Here is a 21,211-nt window from a genome sequence, read left to right on the forward strand (position 1 = left end):
TAGGTTTTTTTCCCCTATTCCTCATTTGCTGACTACCAGAAAGTGCTGAATTTTGTAAACTGCCTTTTCCTTATCAGAGATGATCGGGTTAGATGATACGGTGGAGGTCAGTCTTCGGGTATGAGATGCCCCACGGCTTGGAGCCGCTTTTTCTTTTAAAGTATGAAGGAAACCAACAGTGGAGTTGGCAAAGCTGGAATACTAGTAATTTTGTGTTGTGTTTATAGAGGTCTGTGCCCTTAATTTTGGTTTCTGGCCACTTCTCAGTCTTAACCTGATACTGTCATGAGCACTGACTACCAAACCAGATACAGGAGATGAATCTTCTCATCTTTGGGGATGATTTCATTTCTCCTCAAAAATAAATAAATAAGGAGAGTGAGTCCAAATGGAAGCATGGCCTATTGAAAATCAATTATTCTAAAGTCTTTAACATTTATTATACATGTAGATGTAATGGGGGAGAACACACATGGTCAGAGGACAACTGTCAGTTCTCTACATAGATCTCAGGGACTGAACTCAGGTCTCCAAGTTCACCCAGCAAGAGCACTGTAGTCTGAGGCATCTCACCTAACAGGATTCTTTCCCCCCCAACATGGTATTCGTTGGGAATTTTGTGCAATGCACTGAACACACATACTTACCATAAAATACACCAAGTCCAACTCGTATTGTCCATATACTCATTGGAGCATGCTCAAATTCCCAGTAGCTAGTTCTTAGAAAATTACCTTCTTCTCCCTACACCATGCCATCCCAGCAGAAGCCATCAACTGTGAAGAGCTATACCTTGCAATCCCCATCAGTTTTAACCCTTTCAATAGTTTCCCCGACAGGATTCCTAATGGGAACCCACCCCCCACTTCTAGTGTTCTGAAGGTTTGGGCTTATTGTCTTGTGGCCCCGCAGATGACAACTCTGGATGCTAAGTACTTTCAACAATAACTTTCAGAAGCCTTGTGAAAATTGTGCCCTTAGCACATACCCTCATTTACTTGGAATTTGTTTCTTGGATTTGTAGTCAGGTGGTCTTTCCTCACATGTGGTGAGTCTTCAGCTGTTATCTCTCCACACCCTCTGCTCTTTCTCCTCTGTGAATGTGGGTGTTTGTGCCTTATCCCCTAGATCTTTTTCTCCTGTCCCTCAGACTCAGGAACTGTGTTGTCTTTTGCCAGTTAGGTCTGACATCTTTCCGTCCATTTCTGCCCACGATTCCTGACTGAAGTTTTCTCTTTCCTGCTGCTCCCATGGTTTGTGAACCATTTTCCTGGCACTCATCTTCCCTCGGTTCTTTGAGCATCTCTGCAGTCACTGTTTGCAATGTTGGGCAGGATTTAAGTACTCATTCTCAGGAGTGTTTGCTGATTTACCTCTTCCTGTAACTGGAACATACTTTTTGTTTTCTTCATGTCCTTCATGTTGAAGACAGAACATTTAAATCTGTTCACAGTGGCCAGGAAAGTGAATTCTATTTAAGGTTTACTGTTGTTCCTGCTCTGATAGTTTTGTTCTCTCTGCATTTGCATGGATCAGCCTGAAATGGCACCTAAAGGCTGTTTCAAGTCTGTTCTGTGCCCTTTCTTGGACATGCCCATTAACCTTCTCAAACAGAAGGCTGTTTTTTAATGTCTGAATTTTCAGTGTCTGGATTCCCAAAGCGGAAAAAAAAAATGGAAGGACAGGGTGGGAAAGAAGATGCCAACCTTTAAATCTAGTGATGTTGGGGTCACCGCACAGCTCTCGTCTGTACCTATCTCAAACAGTCTCTACGTAGTTATGTCTGACAGATTCTACCAGTACAGCTGTCAAGATGCAAAGAGACTACTGGTCTACCCACTCCTCATTTTTCCAGAATGCTCAGTCTTACAGCTTTTCCCAAAAGCCAAACCTACAAAGTGTGCCTCAACTTTCAGGATAAAGGGAAAAGTCAAAGAGCTGGCTTCTGTACTTGAGACTTACAACTGCGCTCCTGCTGTGCCCTCCTTCCCCGTGTCCTGCCCAGTCACGACTGACAATGTAGGAACTGTCAGATACCCACCTTTCAGCTTAGGGCAATCAGAGTAATTGTGGAGTACAGGCCTGAGTTACAGAAACACAGAGCTTGTTTAAAATGCCCATGCGCGTTTTATTAATAAAAACTAACAGTGCTTAGTTAAACAAGTCAAACAATTAAAGTCTCTTTATATTCCATAAAATATTACAGAAAAGTTTATTTGTGTTTCAATAAAAAGACCATCATTTTAGAACAGGCAGCTAAGGGCAACTGTGCAGTTAACGGGTTCTTGTGAATAAATTTTAAGAGACTATTGCCTGTCCTTAAATTCCTTTTTCTTTTTATAAAAAAAGAACTATTAAAAATGATTGACAAATTTTGAGTTAAAAAACTGTTAAAACATTCTCTATGTTTAATTTCAACTTTATAATAGATTACAGGAAGATGCTTATGAAACAAATACAACATTTGTTTCAGGACACGTCTTTAAATGATAGACTTATAAGTATGTAAACAACTATATAATAAAAAGTTTCCAAACATAGCCTGTAAGAAATCAGGCAAATTTACCATAAGCAAACTTTCTAGACAATTCCCATAGCTGCACCAGCGTGGCAGTAAACTTCTTCCAAACAAAAACAAAACAAACAAACAAGAAAAACTACTTCGGAATTTGTTGCTGCAATAGAGAAAAGATGTACAGACTTGATGGAATCACAACAGTCATTATAATTTAAGGAAAAATAGTCCTAAGACGTATGGCGCTTCATGTTTAACGAGTAGAGCTTTGCTATTGGCTTGGTTCTTTGGACACCGCATGATTTAACAAGTGGAAAAATTCATCCTACAGCCTGGCTGTCCACCACCTGGGTGCTAGACAGTAGAGGCAGGCCAGCACTTTGTCATTGTCACCAGTTTGGGTGCAGTCTCCTCAGCAAATCCAGCAACAACTGTTGAGGGGCAAAACAAGCTTCAAACTTAAAAAAGAAAGGAAAAAAAAGAGAGAAAAACCATAAAATCCTAAAAAGCAGACACAGGCTCTGCTTTAGCTCGCTGGCTCCACAACACATCCGCAGCTCGGCTCAAACTGTGAGCACACTCCTTACTTGGAGCTGCATATCTAACTTCACAACTCGCGGGTATCTTCTTGGGAGTAGGCCAAAAAGAACAGAAAACCCCACTTTAAAAGTTTCTTTTCTCTATACATGTTTTTCCTGAAGCTGAGTTGGAGGGAGCGGGATCTACAGGTTGGGTAATCAATCAATCCTCCTCGTCGTTCTCGTTAAAGTCATCATCGTCGTCGTCATCCTCCCCAACGTAGGACACAGGGGTCTCGACCCTGGAGCCGCTGTACTGAGATCCATTGGAACTTGTGGCCAGCATCCCATCTGCACCATTGCTCAAATCACTGCAAAGACAGGCCAGTCAGTGGGAGAAGCCTTCTCTATCCAGCCCAAGAACAGCTGGACATGACCCTAAGAGGTTGGTTAGTTTGGATTAAAAAAAAAAAGTTCACCATCTGCAATATTAAAACCATAGCCTGTAATGAGCTTCACTCTGCTTGGGTTATTCTGAGATCAATCCTTTAAAAACCTGGCACAGCACAGTGTCTACTCACCAAGACTCACATGAGATCCCTGAGAGACAAAGGTAGTGGACAAGGGAAAAGAACGAGTTGGGACATCAAACAACACATGCACGTATGTGCACTAGGCACCATGGATCAGCACACACACTCTCCAGTCCTAATCTCCGTCACTCCCACTCTATAGCAACATGGGTCAGAACCTACAACTACCAGGTGGCATCCTTGAACAAATACTTAGCACAGGCTGGGCTGCTGGTGTACTCCTAGCATTCAGTGCCTGACAATTAATGTAGAGCCCAGCTCCCCATCCCAGCACCAAGCACTGGGCTTTCCAACAGCAACTGTGTCCAGGAAATCACCACAGCCAAACTCTGAGGCCCAGACTACAGCTGCTCTTCTGGTGGTTGCTGTGACCACTAGCCTCTCCGTACCATGTGTTAAACAGAACGTCAATGCTACTGTTCCTCCTAAGAGGTCAACAGCCTCATTTTCTCATTGCGAGAAGTAGAAAGCCAGGAAAGTTTATTCCATAAAAAGAACCAATTGTGGTCAGGCAAGTGGCTCAACGGGTAAAGACACTTGCCTCACAAACCTGGCAACCTAAGTCTTTGACCCCCAGAACCCACATAAAAGTGAAAGAAACAACTCAATGAGTTGTTTTCTGACCTCCACATATCCATTATATGCACATGCGTGTACACACACACACACACACACACACACACACACACACACACACACACAATTTAGAAACAATTAAGGAGAAAAATATTTAAAAATACACTCAAAAAGCAAACAACAATAAACCGTAAGCACACTCACATTCAACTCAGACTTCAGAACAAGAGAAAAGCTGATTTGAGAAGGTTGGCACACTGCATGGGTGGCTCACGGGCTGTCGTCTGTAACCCTCAAGGTCACATGGGTCACTCAGTCATCACCAACCCTTGGTGTTCATATGAGGGTATTCACTTCACTATGGCTTCAAATGATCCCAGCAACATCTACAGCTATGAACTTAAAACAACTCTAAATTTTAAATTTCTACCTGACTAACAGTAACTAGACTGAACCAGTATGTTGACAATTATTTCATTGCTCTATTTATTGTAAAGACCATCTCTGGCTATCTCTGAAGCACAATACTTTCTGAAATTGCTAGGTTAACTGGTTTTGTTTTTAAGTAGTAAATAAAGTTCCTCCAACAACACAGAAAATAAAAAGATGCAATAGAACACAGAGCACTGGGTGGGGAGACAGCCCCATCATCACAGCGCCCTGCAGTCACGAGGATCCCAATTCACATCATCAGCACCCAAGTCAGACTTGCTGATGCTAAAGAAATGGCTGGAGGCGAATCGATCGGCTTAAGAACAGTGGCTGTTCTTGCAGAGAACCTGGGTTCTCAGCATTAATGTAACAGCTATAAAGTCTGTAACTCCAGTTCCAAGGACCTAACACCCTCTATGGCTTCCACAGGTTCCTGATATACACACGGTATGCAAAAATACATGTAGAGAAATACAAATACACAGTACAAAATAAAAAAATTATTTTCAAAAGTTACAGTTGGTAGTATCTTCCTGTAACCTAGAACCAAGAGGCCAGAGGAAGCCTGTTCAACCAGTTTAGACCACTGTGAGGAACACTGTTACTACCACCACCACCACCACCAACAGCAAAGCAAAACAAAAAACCAGAAAAGTTAAAGAGCTGTGGGTAACTGAAAGTTGCTAGAGGATGACATCAGTTTTGTTCAGGAGTGAGCGCCCTAAGTTCCAGCAGAACCCTGCATGTACTAACAATGGCGCACAGATAGACAGACAGACAGAGACAGACTGGCAAAGCAAGCACACATGCAGATAAAGTCAGGAGGTGACAGTGCGTGAATATTGAATAAAACACTTTTTAAAGAGAAACTATAACGAAGACTGAGGCAAGGGATGGCAAGGCCTGGACTGGCTGTTGAGTGAAGCTGTCTTAACTAAAGAATAAAAGAGAGTAAGTAACAACACTTGTTAGGCTAATCTGATGAGCTGAGCGGAGTTCGATTCTAGGGACAGTAAAGTTGTCCTCTGAACCCCACACAGGTACAACACGCGCAAGCCCACACTTACATCATACATAATAGATTTTACACACACACACACACACACACACACACACACACACACACACACACACACCCACACGCATGCCTCTTCTGTCCTCCACCCTTGCCCATACACATCATACACAAATATTAACAATAAATAAAAGATTTTTTAAAAACAGTAAAGTGTACAAAGGTCTGGTGGGGTGGGTAGGGTTAGAATATGTGCATGGAGACAGGGTGGAGAGAACCCTTGGACGGTGGACCAGGAGGGGAATAAAATCTGAACTATAAAAATAATAAATATGTAAAGTATATAGAAGCAGAAGATAAGATTGTATGCACACTGCAGCATTAGATACACATTAGGAAAATGAGTAAGAGCTATTAAAACAAAACAAACAGTCAAGGCAGCGGTGTGCACACCTTTAATCTAATCCCAGCACTTGGGATGCAGATGCAGGTAGATCTCTGAGTGTGAGGCCAGGCTGGTCTACAAAGCAAGTGCCAGGACTGTCTGGGTTACACAGAGAAACCCTGTCTCAAAAAAAAAAAAAAAAAAAAAAAAAAAAAAAACCCTAACTAAACCAAAACAAAACAAAAAAAAACAAACCTTGTCACTTTCCCTGTCAAGGACAGTGGAACACAGGTAGGTTTGCCCTCACCTTTCTATGTAACATTTTTTAAAAAAAGTAAAAACCATGAATTACTTTATTGGGGAAAGGGTGTAAGGGTGTGTGTGTGTGTGTGTGTGTGTGTGTGTGTGTGTGTGTGTGTGTGTGTGCTCGCGCACGCGCACATGCACACGTGCACTCACAATGGGATAATTTTATGGGGGGACAAGCACTGTGTTTCCTTGCCTAGGCGAAACTCAGTTGAGCCTATCTGAAACACAGTAGGGCTGCCCCACCCCCAGCTGTGGTCACCTGGCAGAAAGCCTTGTGCCATTGGATGTAGAACCTGTTGTCGTGACGAATACTCCGCCAATGGATCCCTGAGCCATTTCTGAAACAAGACAGAAGCAGATAGCAATAAAACTGAGTAGTTAAATGTGGTGGCACCTGCCACTATCACTCGTGAGGCAGACTGACCAAACAAAACTCCTGAGACCCAGCGCGTGTGAGAAGAAGAAGCATGACCAGACACAGCTTGGGGAGATCTTCGGATACCCTGCCAGCCCGCTCTCCCTGCCCTGTGTAAGAACCTGGGGTGATTGGTTCCCAGGGAGCATGTGTGTCCCCTCAGGGGGTTCCCCGTGCTGCTCCTTATACAAGCAGCAGAGACTAAATCAGGGACTAAGAGCATGAATGCACAGGACACACCTTCCACCTCAGACTCATGCAGAGCTACAAGGCAGAGCCCAGGCCAAGTCCCAGGCCTGCATCTGCTGCAAAAAGGCTCAAGTGCAGACAATGCCATATACAGGATAGGATAGATGTTCATGCAATCTACGACAGCCTCAAAGAGCAAGCACACATGCTTTTTTTGACTGTTGAACGGGATCTTTCATGACTCATCATAAGGCCAGTGTGACCTGATGACTCAGCAAAGTCACCAAAGTAGAAGAAACCCATTAAACTGACAGCCTAGCCCCATGCTGTCCTGACTGACGGACTGCCTGCTGATGGGCTCATAGGCTGTTCTTGCTGCTGGGTTATAAGGACCAACTGCTGACCATAGGAAGGCTTCAGGCCTGTCACCTTCTATCCCCACTCAGTAGACAGATCCTCCTTCCATGACACTTTCACCATGAAAACCACAAGTGCCACTCATGGAACCCAACATCCAAGGGGACTGATGTGCAGCCCGCCCTCCCCAGACACCCAGGCACCAGGGATGTACTATGTCACAAGCATGGCCAGCGACAGGGCATAACTGACCTGTCACATATGGTTCTAGAGCTTTTGGTACCAAACTCCTTGCCACCTTGAGGTCTTCAGCAGAGCAGTTCCCCGAGTCCAGCCCACATGCCATCCCCATGCGCTTGAGCACCTCGATATCATCGTGGATTTCAAACGTGTTGTCAAAGTTAAACAGATACTCAAATCTGTTGGAGAAAAGTACTGTGAGGATTATGTGGCTTCCAAGAGTAGGCAGTTAAGCCCTGTGGGCAGGAGCCAGGCTGCGGCCCCTCCTCCATGCCTCCCATCATAGAGCCTATGCCTCTAAAATAGTTCAAACTAGGGAATGCAAGACATGTCTTCGCATAGTTCCATAACCTGTCTTGCCCTAGAGCCAGGACACAATGCTGCCCACACACAGCATATGTTCTAGGACAACCAGGGACCACAGCTACTGTTACTAAGCAGCCATAAGACTAAATCCTGATATCAGACATGTTTCTTCCCCCAGGAGCTACATTTAGAGGGCCCACTGAGGACGAACTTGTCATTGGAGATGCTGCAGTCAATGACTGTCTTCCTGCTGGTGTTGACAATGATGAAGGGCAAGTGGATGACAGAGTTGGGAGGCGGTGGCCTGCGGGCCTGCTGCTCAGCTTGGCGATTTCTCTGCACCAAGTTCTTGAAGGCAATTTGCTGAAAAAGATCAACATGCCCCGCCCCCGGGTAGATATCAGTATCAGTAACATGATCCCTTCTTTCCTAAAGATAGTGGGAACCTGGGTGTTGAAAGATTGGCCTGTAGCAGCCTGTGACATCTGCTCACAGTCTATAGGGGACAGGAGCACAGGGAAAGCAGTGACACGAATGACCTGCTAGAGGACACTCAGTCTTAAGCTAATCCCTGTAGTGCACCAAGGACCTCTCTGCTTTTCTACAGGCATGAACCCAGAGCCAATGGTCCAGTGCCTGAAGTGACCACATGGACACAAGACTCTGATCTAACCCTGCTGACCACACTCTTCCCTCCCTGCAGTGGAGGTGCTGTCATAAAGACATGCAACTTACACAGTAGGAAGTCCTGATCCCCTTCCCATGACAGGCTACCCACCTATGACAGTAAAAATCTCAACCAAGGCAAGTAAAGGCAGGAAATGGGGAGTGGGTTGGGCCACTACTTATCCTCTCTGGAGTCAGGATCCCTCATCTCCCAGATCTTAGTACCCCGAATGGGCCCAAATGGGCCCTGCCATGCCACCTTTAGGCTGAACACACAGGGAAGAGCATATGTTACGAAGCACTAGGTCCTGACACCACTCCATCAGTCACATCGTTTTTGAGGCAGTTAACAAGGTCTTGTGAGGGACCAGGATAATGTTGGGATCTCTGGCTCTGACCACTAGGTGCCCTGGATATTATGACCATCCCAGGCTACTGGCCAGTTACCTCCATGACCAGTACCATCGCTGTCTTCTGGAAAGTTCTGGCACATACATCTCAATCTGCTCTGCCATGAGCTCTGCACACACTATCTTCACTGAATCCCCAGGTCTCTTACAACAGGACCACTTTACATGAACAATCTTAACCATCACGATCTCCCTGTGCAGTAACTGCGAAGACCAACATCTACAGAGTTCCTGACATTCACAGTGCAGGCTTAAAACTCCCTTGGATGCCATGCCAAGGAGCGCTCATGCTCAGAGTCAAGCCTCCCTGAGAAAAAGGCCTGTGTGGCCAACAGACTGTTTCTAGGGGAAAGAAGGTGCTCAGAAAGGCTGTACCTGCAGGATGAGCTCCTGGAGCTGTGACTGCTTCTGTTTGATCCTCTCCAGCCTCCGCTGCCTCTCTACCTGCAGACAGAACAGTGGAGGGTACCCATCAGCATACATTGTCAGGCCCAAAGGCACTCTCACCAAAAACAAAGCCACATTGCAATTGACAAGCACTGACACAGCAGAAGCTCTGGATAGATGTCAGTGTTCCTGTAACTTCAACAGCACACTGATCCTTTCTTTCGCACACACACACACAGACCCAGATGTAAACACCATCTTGTAACGGGGACTACTAAATGCAGAGGGATCCTCATCACATCCACTCAACAACCAGGTATAGCTCTCTCAAGTGACCAAGGACAATGGAAGCCTGCTTTAGGCAGTGCACCTCTAAGTTCTGGCACTCCTGAGCTGAGTTGGTGGGCAGGCCAATCCATTTGATCTCCTTCTTCTCCTTGGAGATGATGTTCATGGCCATTAGCACATTTAAGGCATCGTAGACACGCCGCCGGATGTTCTTCTGGTCATAAGCTGATTCGTTTGGTAGGATGTGGTTGTCAGCAGCACTGAACTCTGCAACCAGCTCATCAGCCACCTCATTGTAGGAGGTGGTGCCTTTCCTCTGCACCTTCTCACACACTTTCATGGAGAAATGTCGAAGGCCCTTGCCATTCTTCTCACCTTTCCTGTTTCGCTTCCTTTCCAATACCAGAAAACAGACACTGTTAGTAGGCATGGGAGCCAGATGTGAATCAAGACACTTTCAGAAAAAAGGCCTAAGGCCACAGAGGCCCATGTCTCCCACAGCCCCACCACAGGCAGCAGGGACTCCGCCCTAATATATCAAGGACATTGGCAAGTATCAAGTGTTTCTCAGGTCAGAAAAGAACATGTACGAGGCCAGTTCACACACCTGTGCCTTTAAATGTCAGGGAAGACGGACAGACATCCGAAGGGCAGAAATCAGCATGGGTCTGATCCGGACCACACCCTAGGCACCACTGTTCTGCGGCATCAGAGCACGGCACATTCAGTGTAAACTGGGGAATTGTCAGGGCTGATTTTGGCAAGCTACCATGACATAAGGCAAATGCTTAGATTGATGGACAGGTGTCAGATGGAAACCATGGTGCAAGCTTCACGTCAGGAGGCACATGAAATGCATCACCCTCACTAAATCACACCAGGAACAGCCACTAAGTTCCTCTGGAGAATTTTGGGCACAGATGATTTTAAATTGAAGCAAAAGAGACATGGTTTCACAACAATGTGTTTTTTAAAAGTGGCACACTGGTGATCTTTAGAGTCATCTCACTGCCACATCTGCTACGATCTCAGTGGCAGGGCAGTCCTGGAGAAAAGGACTATGCACAGGACGGAGCCCTGATAGACCTGGTAGAGGTCAGGTCTTCTGACACTTTCTAAGCGTTTATTAGCGGCCAGTGTTCTCTTTGTGGCCCAGTCAGAGGCGAGATGGGAGCTTTCAATTCTCTCTGCTCAGGTACCCCCACTACAGACCATGTGACACACGGCCAGAGGAAAAAGGGGACATTCTCAGCAGCTGCCACCCTAGGGTGGGGGTGCTCACCCAGCAGACCAAGGTGAGGAGTCAGACGTCTGGTTCTGGGACACAAAGTGAGTGTTGGGAGTGTGTGGGCTTCCTACCACAATAGTGTTGGATGCTGCAGGTCTCTGAGGCGTGCCAATCACCTAGTCAAAAAAGAATTCAGAACAGTCAGACATGTCTCAGTCACAGTACTGACATGTGCCACTGCTTCCTTCTGCAGCCACTGAGGCACCTTGTCAGCCACAGTGAGAAAACAGCAGAGAAGCAGGCACCCCAACGCAGCAACATCAAGAGCAGTGGTGTTACTTCAGTTGCTCTGCATGTGGCACTACTCCATGCAGCTCAGACACATGTACACCTAAAAGAGCAAAGTCTCAACCAGGTGGGCAAGTGTGAGAAGACAGAGCAGCCACAGTGTAGGGGCTGGGAAGGACAAGGTAGGCCTCCCACAGCAAATAACATGAGTAGTACCCACACCAAACAGACAACTTACTGATAGCTAGGATTAGTAACAGGACATTAGCATAGTTCTATTATTTCCTCTTAGTGAGCCAGACAAGGGTATGACTGCCTCTCTAAAGTAAAGTATGAAAGTTATCCCCCCCAAAAGCTTCCAGAACAAATGTAACCCTGGGACAGACAACAGGTACCTCTTCCAGCTTGCAAGTGGCACTACCCTCTGTCCAAGTAGAAATGGTGCTTGACTGTCCTATTGGAAATACCCTTTTCTACTGTCTATAAGGGACCCCAGGACCCAAAGATCATCAGGACAAGAAAGGGACAGGAGGCTCCGTTGGGAGCACACAGCCACAGCCCACCTGACCAGAGGTGGCAACTCATGTGGCAACCACTCTTACAGCAATGTCTTTGATGTCCTCTGAGAAGAGGTCTGATGCTGTGGTTCCCTCAGTTAACACACAAACCTGTTCCGGAAACAGACACTGTCCTGTTCCGACAACAAATGTCTCAATTCAAAAATCTTGCTACATACATAACAAAGTACTTCAGTGATCAAATTCTTATGGAGATAACCCCACAGGAACTGAACTGAGATGCCTGGATCCGAACATCCCTCTTCCTCTGCCCAGTGATACACTTTGGGAGCATTAGGCCACACAGGAAGGGCAGTGCATCTTGCCTTACTCTCTCAGGTGGGAACAGGGACCCCTCCCCATCTCCACAGACAAGAGCTTTATGTTCCACCACTGGTACTGCTTCCCAGTCATGTTCACACATCCCGCACCACATGAGGGCAGTGCAAAGGTTCTGGAGCTCACAGGAGACCTCAGTCTATTCTGCAGCATGAAAGCAACCACCCCTGGGAAGATACACAGCAAGACTCAAGAGCAGAGTGGGAATGCCTGTCTGCATCCTACAGCTGTGCGTGTGCAGAAGGGCACTTGTGGCTGGCTGGCTTACCCACTGACAACAAGGAAGTTGCCAAATGTCTTCAGAGGAGGTCTGAAGAAAACTACCTTACTCCCAGCTTCAATTCTTCCACACAGATACTTCTGAAATGCTATGCCAAAGAGGGTTAAGTGGCCCACAACAGCCTCATTACTCACTGAGACCTACACCCATCAGGACACACAGAGACCCTCTGCACATCCCAGGGACAGTGCATAGTAAGCTCCCCAACCTGCAGGTACACACATCTCTGTGGATCTGACAATAGAAAGAAGAAAAACTATGCATCTAGGAGCTATCTATCTCTGGCATCAAATGACCCAGCGTCCATACATTTATGCCCCACCTTCAGGCACAGCATGGTTGGCAAATGTTCAACCCTGTGTGCCCATGGCTCTCTACACATGCTCCACCCTCCATGTGTACACACTGCTTAGAATAAGCTCCAGCTCTGTGTGCATACGCTGATGGAAATAGGCTCAGCAGAAACAAAGTTCAATTGCAGCAGTGGGAGGCCATGGAGGCAAGAAAATGAGAAACAGATCAAGGATATATCAGCAAGTGGGATGGGTATAAGAGGAAAAGGCACAAGGAGAGCCAGGTGCCCAGGCCTCAAGGAACAGGAAAACCAGTTGCAGAGTAGCAACTCTGTTGGCATGGCCAGATACAAAGACTGCAGACAAAGTCCTAGGAGCACAGCCATGCTGGCGAGAAGTGGGTCCCATCCCATCTGCACACTGACACTGAGAAAAAGAACCATATTATCCTTGGTGTACCCATGTTCCACCATCTGCATACATGTATATGCAGCATGCAGAAGCTCCCAGGGACACTGGCCCTTCAGATAGATACTTCCTTCTGTTAAGGTTCTCTGGTGGCTATCCCTCAGGACAATCCCTGCTTACATGGAGAAAGAAAGAGGCCAAGTCACAAGCAGAGTCTTTCCTATGGTCACTACTGCTGGGACTGAGACAGGTTCAAATCCAGTCTTCTAGACCCAACACTTCAACAAGCCCTATGACTCTGCTGATAGGCATATGCTGAGGACTGAACACCACACAACTAGGAAATCCGAGAGAAGCCAGCACTGGCTCTCAGAGGACTGAGACCTACCTCTTCCAGAGCCCCTCTCTAGTTTTCAAGCAAATCTAGGAGTCCTGGTGATACGTCTTTGCCTTGCTAAGGATACAACACACAACCTCCCACATGCTAGGCAAGCATTCTGCCAACAAGTCACACCCAATACCCAGACCAAAAGGTCTTCCAAAACACTCTCCTCAAATCAGCCTAAGGATTCATTTTGCACCTTAATTTCAAATAATAAAAGCTGTCCAATCTTGTACACTGCATGATTCTAGTTGCAGGGCCTACATAGTGCCAACCACAAGGCAGACACCTCTATGCTTAAGAGAGACCTCTCCGTGTCAAAGCTTCCAATATTACACACCTAGTCCAAGAGCTTCTAGCCTCTGATGAGCAAGTGGCAGGGACACAGCACCTGCCTCAGTCACACTTCGCATGCACATAAGGTTTAACTATCATCTCCTATCTTAAGGTCAATCCAGCCATCTCCTCAAACTTTTGAAATATATAACAGTTCAAGGGTCACTTGGAACATGCCAGGCTGAGGACACAGCTTAGGAGTGCGCTGCTCACCTAAAACACATGAGGCCTTGTTTAATCCTAGCACCACCACAAAATGAACAAGGACCACTAGCAGCACGGAAACCCTGACCCACACTACAGTGCAAAGCACACACAGTAATCAGCCACTCCTCCAACCAAGTTCAATTCCAGATGCTGACTTTAGATCAATAAAGTGTAAATCACTTCTTACCAACTTTCTCCCCACCTAGTGAGGCACAGATTTTGCAAAGACAACTTGTTCAATCTCTCCATGCAGGGCTAATAGTAAGAACAGTTACTTCTCAATTAGCCCAGTGGAGCCCAGGGCCACACCACAGAGTTGCAGGGTCCTTAGAACCCAGAGCACTCCCCACAGCCATGATATTTAAAACCTAATACTCAAAGGTTATGGTGGCACACACCCTTAATCCTGGCACTCAGCAGGAGGAGGAGTCAGGAAACGATTCTCCAGAAATTCAAGACCAGCCCAATGATTTCCAAGCCAGTAAGTAGCACATGACACTTCATCTCAAACAAAACAAACAGATATGATGCCCTCTTCTGAACTCCATGGGGACCCGGCACACATGCAGTACACATATTCAATGCAGGCATAGCACTCAGACATAGACAAATTTAAATGTTAAAACATTAAAAACAAACCCACTGACAAGAGAAGGCGGTGAATGTGAACACTGCACACCGCAACCAAAGCTGGCACACCAGACAATCAGAACATCATGATATGACCACTTTCTCTGTAGAAAGCCCGGCTCACTGCAGAGATGCCCCCAAAACAGGGATAAAAGCATAGCTTAGAACTCTCTCTGGGGACAAGAGATGGAACACCTGGTGATGCCTGTGGAGACCCAGGGGGACTGGAGGTATAGCTAGGGACACATTTGAAATCCTACAGAAGGGTTTGGTAATAAAAGCCACCAGCCACAAAGACTAACCACCAAGTCCATTCCCCAGAACACACATGACAGAGGAAAAGAAACTCCTACAAGTTGTTCTCTGACCTCCACACAAGTGTTCACTTGATGTCTATAAACAGAACAAAACATAAAATTTATCTTAAAAAATGTTAAGCTACAGAGTCCTAAGGCCCCCAGATTACTTGAGGGTTATCAGGCCATTCTCAGAAGACATGAGGCTGGTGAGACACTGGAAAAGGCAGCGTGTGGGCCAGGAGGCATTCACTAAGCCTCAGGCTTCCCAGGAGGAGCCCGAACACCTAGAGACTAGGGGGAGGGAAACCCAGAAGAAAGTCCCTGGAAGAAAGACAAGAATCTGTCCAGCACTAGATAGCTGTGACCAAACACCACTGGCTGAAGCTCCAGCCACAGTGAGCCCCCTTCAGCCACACTGAGAGAGACTGCAAGGCTCCATGGGAGCTTCTCATCTTTGATGCACAGTGCTGGCCGCCGCCACACAGTCACACCCTTCACAGCCAGGAGACAGTGGCTACAACACAGAAGTCTGAAAACTAAAGTCATGGAGCAATACAGCTGCTCAGGCCTTGGTCTGTCCACCCCTATCCACCAGGTTTCTGTCATGAGTACAAGGCCTCAGATACTCCCTGACACAGAAAACACATTGGAGACAGTAAGACTGAACTCTGTACAGAAAGCAGTGCACACTTTCAAGAATCAAAATGCACCCTGAAAGTTGCTCCTACTCGGTGCCCAGCATCACCCACAGACCTGACACACTTCTTACCACTTACCACTTGCTGTGTGATGTTGACATTGGACTGTCCAAAGGTTTTTGGCAAAAGCTGCTTTCCAAGTGTGTTCACTGTGGATGGGTGTACAGCTACAAGAGACACCACACCTGGAACACAAGGACAACGACACCGGTTAAGAGTCAAACTGCTTCTCTGAGCTGAGGTGAGAAAGGGCAGTTCCAGGAAGATCACCATCTATCAAGAATTCAACTCCCCTAGCTTTGTTTTATAGACCTAAGGCTCGATCACAAATGTCCCATCCTCAAACTTGGTCCTGGGGACCAGGGTCCACTCTACAGTAGACATCGGACTTGCCACAGCAACCCCCCAGTGGATGTCTACAAAATAAAATGGCCATTTCTTTGCTTTAGTGTGGCAGAATAAGGTAGAACACCTAACATGTTTTCCTAACACAAAGACTGGCACACAGAACCCCCAGGGAAGGCTATCAAAGAAAAATCAGAACATGACCTGAAGCAAACTCTCACTTTAAAAAGTGTTAGTATAAAATCTTTCAAAAGAAAATGCAGCTGTAAAGATACTGTTAATTGCTAAAATCCTGAGAAAAATCCTAAAACATTGCATTCATATTTTTACAATTGTAAACCACATCCTTACTATCTGCAGATTTAAAGCAGCAAATTACGAAATTGTAAAACCTGGAGTTTGCCTCACCTGACCATAGCCAAAGGATCCACAAGTGAGATTTCCTAGTTTTTTTTGCTTGATTTTCTTTTTGGTGTGTGCATTAGGAATCGAACCCAGAGCCTCACACATGCCAAGCAAGCCTCCTATCTAAAGCTCGACATAAAGAAGGTGTAAGTAAATGGCCTGGCCCCATTACCAAAAAAAAAAAAAAAAAGTACAGGTTCAATGCAGTCCCCAACCTACCCCCAACCAACAGCATCCTGTACAGAACTAGAAACACGGCTGCTGCGAGGAACCAACAGGTAAAGTAGCCCTAAGCAGAAAGCAGCACTAAAGGAACAGCCACACAGTAACAAAGGCAGACGCGCAGATCAATCAATTACAAACAGAAGACCAAGAGATAAATCCAAGAAGCTACAGACACTTAATTCTTAGAAAAAATGCCAAAACTATACACTATAGAAAAGGCAGCCTCCTCAAAGGGTGTTGTGAAAACTGCATCTCAGTATGCAAAGGAACAAAGCTAAATAATTCTGCACAAAAATGAACTCAAAGTGAATTAACGACCTTAATGTAAGACCTCAAACTGTGAAGCTGCGAGATGAAAACATACACGTTACAGATGCAGGCAAGGGTTTTCTGAGAAGGACTCTGAGCACACAGGAGTCACTGAGATTGGATTACATGAGACTTAGAAGCTTCTTCAGAGCTTCAGTCACCAGGGAAGAGAAGGCTTACGAAACAGGAGAAGAGTCTTTGCCAGTTACTCATCTAAGTAGATTAATGTCACTATATAAAGGCAAAAAGCCCACTAACCCTCCAAAAAAACTTAATGACAAAGAAACAAACCAATCAATAACCAAACAGGCCCCACAATTTTCAAAAGTTCAAATAACCAATTAATACTACTAATAATAACTGTTCAGCAACCTTAGCCAAGGAACGTGAAAATCAAAACTACACCGGGATCACATCCGACCCATCAGAGTAGCTACTGTCAAGAAATCAAGAAACAAATGCTGGAGGATATAGGGGAAGCAAATTCATGCACTTCTCGTGAGAATGCAACAGACAGCCATCAGGGAAAATCAGCGCGCGGGCACACACACACACACACACAAAACTGAGAAAAACAAGACAACAACAACTAGAGGGCTAGACAGATGGCTCAGTGGCTGAGAGTACTTGCTGCTCTTGAAGAGGCCTGGATTTGGTCCCCAGCACCTAGAGTGACTCACAACTATCACACAGAACTCCAGGTGATCCGAGGCTTCTTCAGGCCTCTAGAGGCAACAAGCACATAGTTGGTGCACATTACATACATGCACACAAACATACATACATATAAAAGTTTTAAAAGTTAATGCCGGGAATATATTCCAAGGCTGTGAACACACTAAGTAAGTGTCCTACCACCCAGTTTGTTGTATATCTAATCGCATTGCCTTAAAAACACATGATCCCATAGACACTCAAATGGTAAAGTTACCAGTGATACAAGTCAACATACCCATCACCTCTCAGCCATGTTGGTTATTGCTTCAGGGACAAGACCAGCTAACACATCTCAGCAGAAATTCTACACAAGATGGTTTGCTCTCTAGAAGTCTCATACTGCGTGCAGTATGGACAGACAGGACCCCAGCACCTACTCTACCCACAACCCTCATTTCCTCTCTCTACTCCAGCTCCAGGTAAATGGCTACATATTTTACTTTTGCTATGATCTCATGTAACATGGACCACACAGTGATTTCCTGTTTCTGGATTACCATCTTAGTGTAACATCATCCCACCTGTTCACCTCCACTGAGGTAAATGGAAAATCTCAACTGTTTTAGAACATTTCATTCCCCGGTTTTGTTTAACCCATTCAGCTGCTGACAGACACAAGTTGTTTCTGTACCTTGTTAGCAGGGCTCCAGTAAGCGGATGTCTTCACAACAATGACCGTAACTCCCTTGAGAAGAACCCCCAGGAGTGGATGGATGGATGCTGTGGCAACTGTTTATGTCCTTCCTAACATGCACAAGGGCACGGACTGCACACTTAGTAGTACTGTGAGGGATCTCTAACAAGCACCTTTACACGTTTTAACTGTCTGTCTTTCACGTCCTGTATGTAGGAGTTTTGCCTGCATGTCTGTGTACCGTGTGTGCAATGTCTAAAAAGGCCAGAAGAGGGCATCCAAGTCCCCGGACATGTAAGTAGGTGGATGGGAGCCAATGTGTGGGTACTAAAGAGACTAGAAACTTCGCAATAACAGTGATCTAACTGTGGAGCCATCTCCAGCCCTGCCCTTACCTTTTCTAGAGGATCCTACTGGGTGTGGAGGGTTCTCTGAGGTTCCGGTCAGTAACAAAGCCTCATGAGCCTCTTGGTCACCGGTGTCTCCTTCAAAGCCTACTGCAAACTATTTCACCCTCTGTGCTAGGAACAGTGCTTACTGATGTTGTGAGGACACAGAATGCTACTGGTTTGAGAGGCTCTGAGAGATGCACCTACATGCTGTGATGATGGGTATGTGAAAGTCTAAGTCTATAACATGGCTTGCTTCCTTCTGAGTGTCCAGGGACACTCACTCTCTCTCTCTCTCTCTCTCTCTCTCTCTCTCTCTCTCTCTCTCTCTCTCTCTCTCTCTCTCTCACACACACACACACACACACACACACACGTCAGGCTGAAGAAGGTGGGCTCTTATCCAATGCCTGCTTTAGGGTAGGATGGTGTGGCCCTAGCTGTTCTTCAGCATCTGGACCCTCCACCATTGCTCACACACTATATATCATTAGGTACACAGAACAGGGCCCCACCCCCCCAGGACCTGGCTTCAACAAAGGCTATCATCTCTTGTCTCACAAGGTTTACAGCTTCTGAAATGTCGCTGTGGTGCTAAAAATGGAAATTAAAGTTAAAAAAATATACAAGGCCTCTCCTGATCCCAGAGGATTAGTATAAAAAGAGTCTCATCACGCTGGAGAGATGGCTCAGAGGTTAAGAGCACTGGCTACTCTTCCAGAGGTCCTGAGTTCAATTCCCAGCAACCACATGGTGGCCCACAACCATCTATGAGATCTGACACCTCTTCTAGCTGTGCAGACAGAACACTGTATTGTATATATAATAAATAAATTTTAAAAAGGCAACAGGGGTGTGTGTTTCATCATCTCTTAGGCCCCTCGACCTGAAGAGATCTTAGTGTAACAACCACAAGGCAGGAAAACAAATATTCTGATCCATGTTTGGGCTGCAGATCACCATTCACTATGGTAGCTAACACATGCCCAAGAACACAAAGACCACACTAGTTTCTGCACACACCATCATTAAAAATTCTCTCTCACCTCTAAGTCTCATTGGGAGGCCAAAGACACAATCCTGAAGCAGAAGGAAAGACAGACACACTATGGGAGCAGTAAGACTGAGGAGCAGCAGGCACAGGACACATCTGGAACACACAGCACCCTAGAGCAGACAAGAAGCCAGGCTGGAAATGACCCCTTCGTACCAAGACTCTGGTTTGGATACCTTAGAACTTCAGGAAATGGGATCAGACTATGTCCAAACAAGAGGCAGAACTCTAGAGAAACAGTGACTAATGACAGGCAGTATGCCATTCTCAGGAACTGAAATCACAGCACACACACACACACAAAGATGTTCCCAGCACACACCAGGACCAGGAAGGGCCCTAAAGCTCAGCACACGTGGAAAAGTTCACATGTGCTCTTGGGCACACTGGTGGCACTCCAGGGAGCACAGTCCCTCAGTCGCTAGGCCAGGGGAAGATGTATATGTGCTAGGTGCCCTGAGGAGAAAAAGACACTGAGAAACGAGAAGCATCAGACATTAGGAAGTTCAATGGCAGCAACCCTGGTGCAGAGTTCCAGAAGGAGCTTCTGAAAGTAAAGCGTGGTCTTGGGACAGAACCATGTGGGCAATTCAAAGTCACAGAGGTGAGAGGACAGTCATGGGCAGCAGAGAAATCTGAAAACCCAATACCACCACACGCTGGCAAGGATGCAAGCAGCTGGAACCCACTGGCAGACAGGAAGAAAGTGTAGTGATGTAGCAGATGGCCACCCCAGGAACCAACATCTCCAAACCAAGTCACTACATCCAGGAGCAACGAGCCCACACAAGACCATGGCAGCAGAGTCTACCAAGCTCTGTGCTGCAGTAAGTCAGAAGCCAGGATGGTGACGCCAGGAAGCCTGCTGCACCACCTTACTGCTGAAACTGAGCATGGCAATGCAAACTATTATAGTTTTCATGTACTTTTCTGGGGAAAAGGAATTTTGAGTTGCAGACTGTAAAGGTCAGGTTCACTGATCTGTCTGATGAGGCCAACTTGCCCATTACTCTTTGGCATAGCAGCCTAGCAGCCTCTGTAGAGACTTACACCTTTAAGTAAAACAGACAATCTCAATGCTGGCAGGTCTCACTGAACCAGGTGACTATGTTACAAGAAAGCCAGAGGCTTCCTGTATAAAGCTCTCCCTAAGACATTAGCACCCACACCTGCCGTGCAGCCTTTGAACTTGCCACCCCACAACTAAAACTAAAACGTCCCTTGTAAGGGGAAGATGACACGGTGGCCCTGAGCCTTCCACATGGCTAGGAGACCAGGGTGTGAATGGCTGGTTTAGGATGAGGAAACAACAGATTACAGCTACCCAGGCTCAACAGCACCAAAGCAACATCTCACTGGTTTTCATGATCAAGGAAGAAGCCCTCTGAGAAAGGCCCACCACTGCCTGCCAGGTTATTCATGCACAGAGCTTCTGTGCACTATATACAGTGACTTCTGGTAAATTCAGATTGTGAACTAACCACAGGGACCAGCTAAGACAACAACAGCAAAGAACGTGGAGAGAACCTGCCTTTCCTGCCTTTCCACACCTCAGCTTCTCCCACACCTCAGCTTCTCCCACACCTC

General features: G+C 46.1%; 1 protein-coding gene across 5 annotated transcripts in view; it reads right to left on the minus strand.

The window, feature by feature from the left end:
- Window positions 1-2,114: 2,114 nt before the first annotated feature.
- TFDP1 (transcription factor Dp-1) overlaps window positions 2,115-21,211 on the minus strand; it is a 38,492-nt gene continuing 19,395 nt past the window's right edge. For 4 of the 5 annotated variants that reach the window (XM_080928436.1, XM_080928435.1, XM_080928437.1 and 1 more), the window contains exons 4-11: window positions 15,625-15,731; window positions 10,884-11,005; window positions 9,684-9,993; window positions 9,302-9,370; window positions 8,062-8,213; window positions 7,557-7,723; window positions 6,603-6,681; window positions 2,115-3,404 (exon numbers count right to left, since the gene is read on the minus strand). In XM_080928436.1, the coding sequence (XP_080784562.1) occupies window positions 3,257-3,404; window positions 6,603-6,681; window positions 7,557-7,723; window positions 8,062-8,213; window positions 9,302-9,370; window positions 9,684-9,993; window positions 10,884-11,005; window positions 15,625-15,731 (1,154 nt within the window). In that variant the 3' untranslated portion in view covers window positions 2,115-3,256. Of the gene's footprint in view, window positions 3,405-6,602; window positions 6,682-7,556; window positions 7,724-8,061; window positions 8,214-9,301; window positions 9,371-9,683; window positions 9,994-10,208; window positions 10,350-10,883; window positions 11,006-15,624; window positions 15,732-21,211 lie in introns of those variants that run through there. The other variant, XM_080928439.1, reaches the window with a different exon arrangement.

Source organism: Micromys minutus, assembly GCF_963924665.1.
Source record: "Micromys minutus genome assembly, chromosome: 14".
NCBI lineage: Eukaryota > Metazoa > Chordata > Mammalia > Rodentia > Muridae > Micromys > Micromys minutus.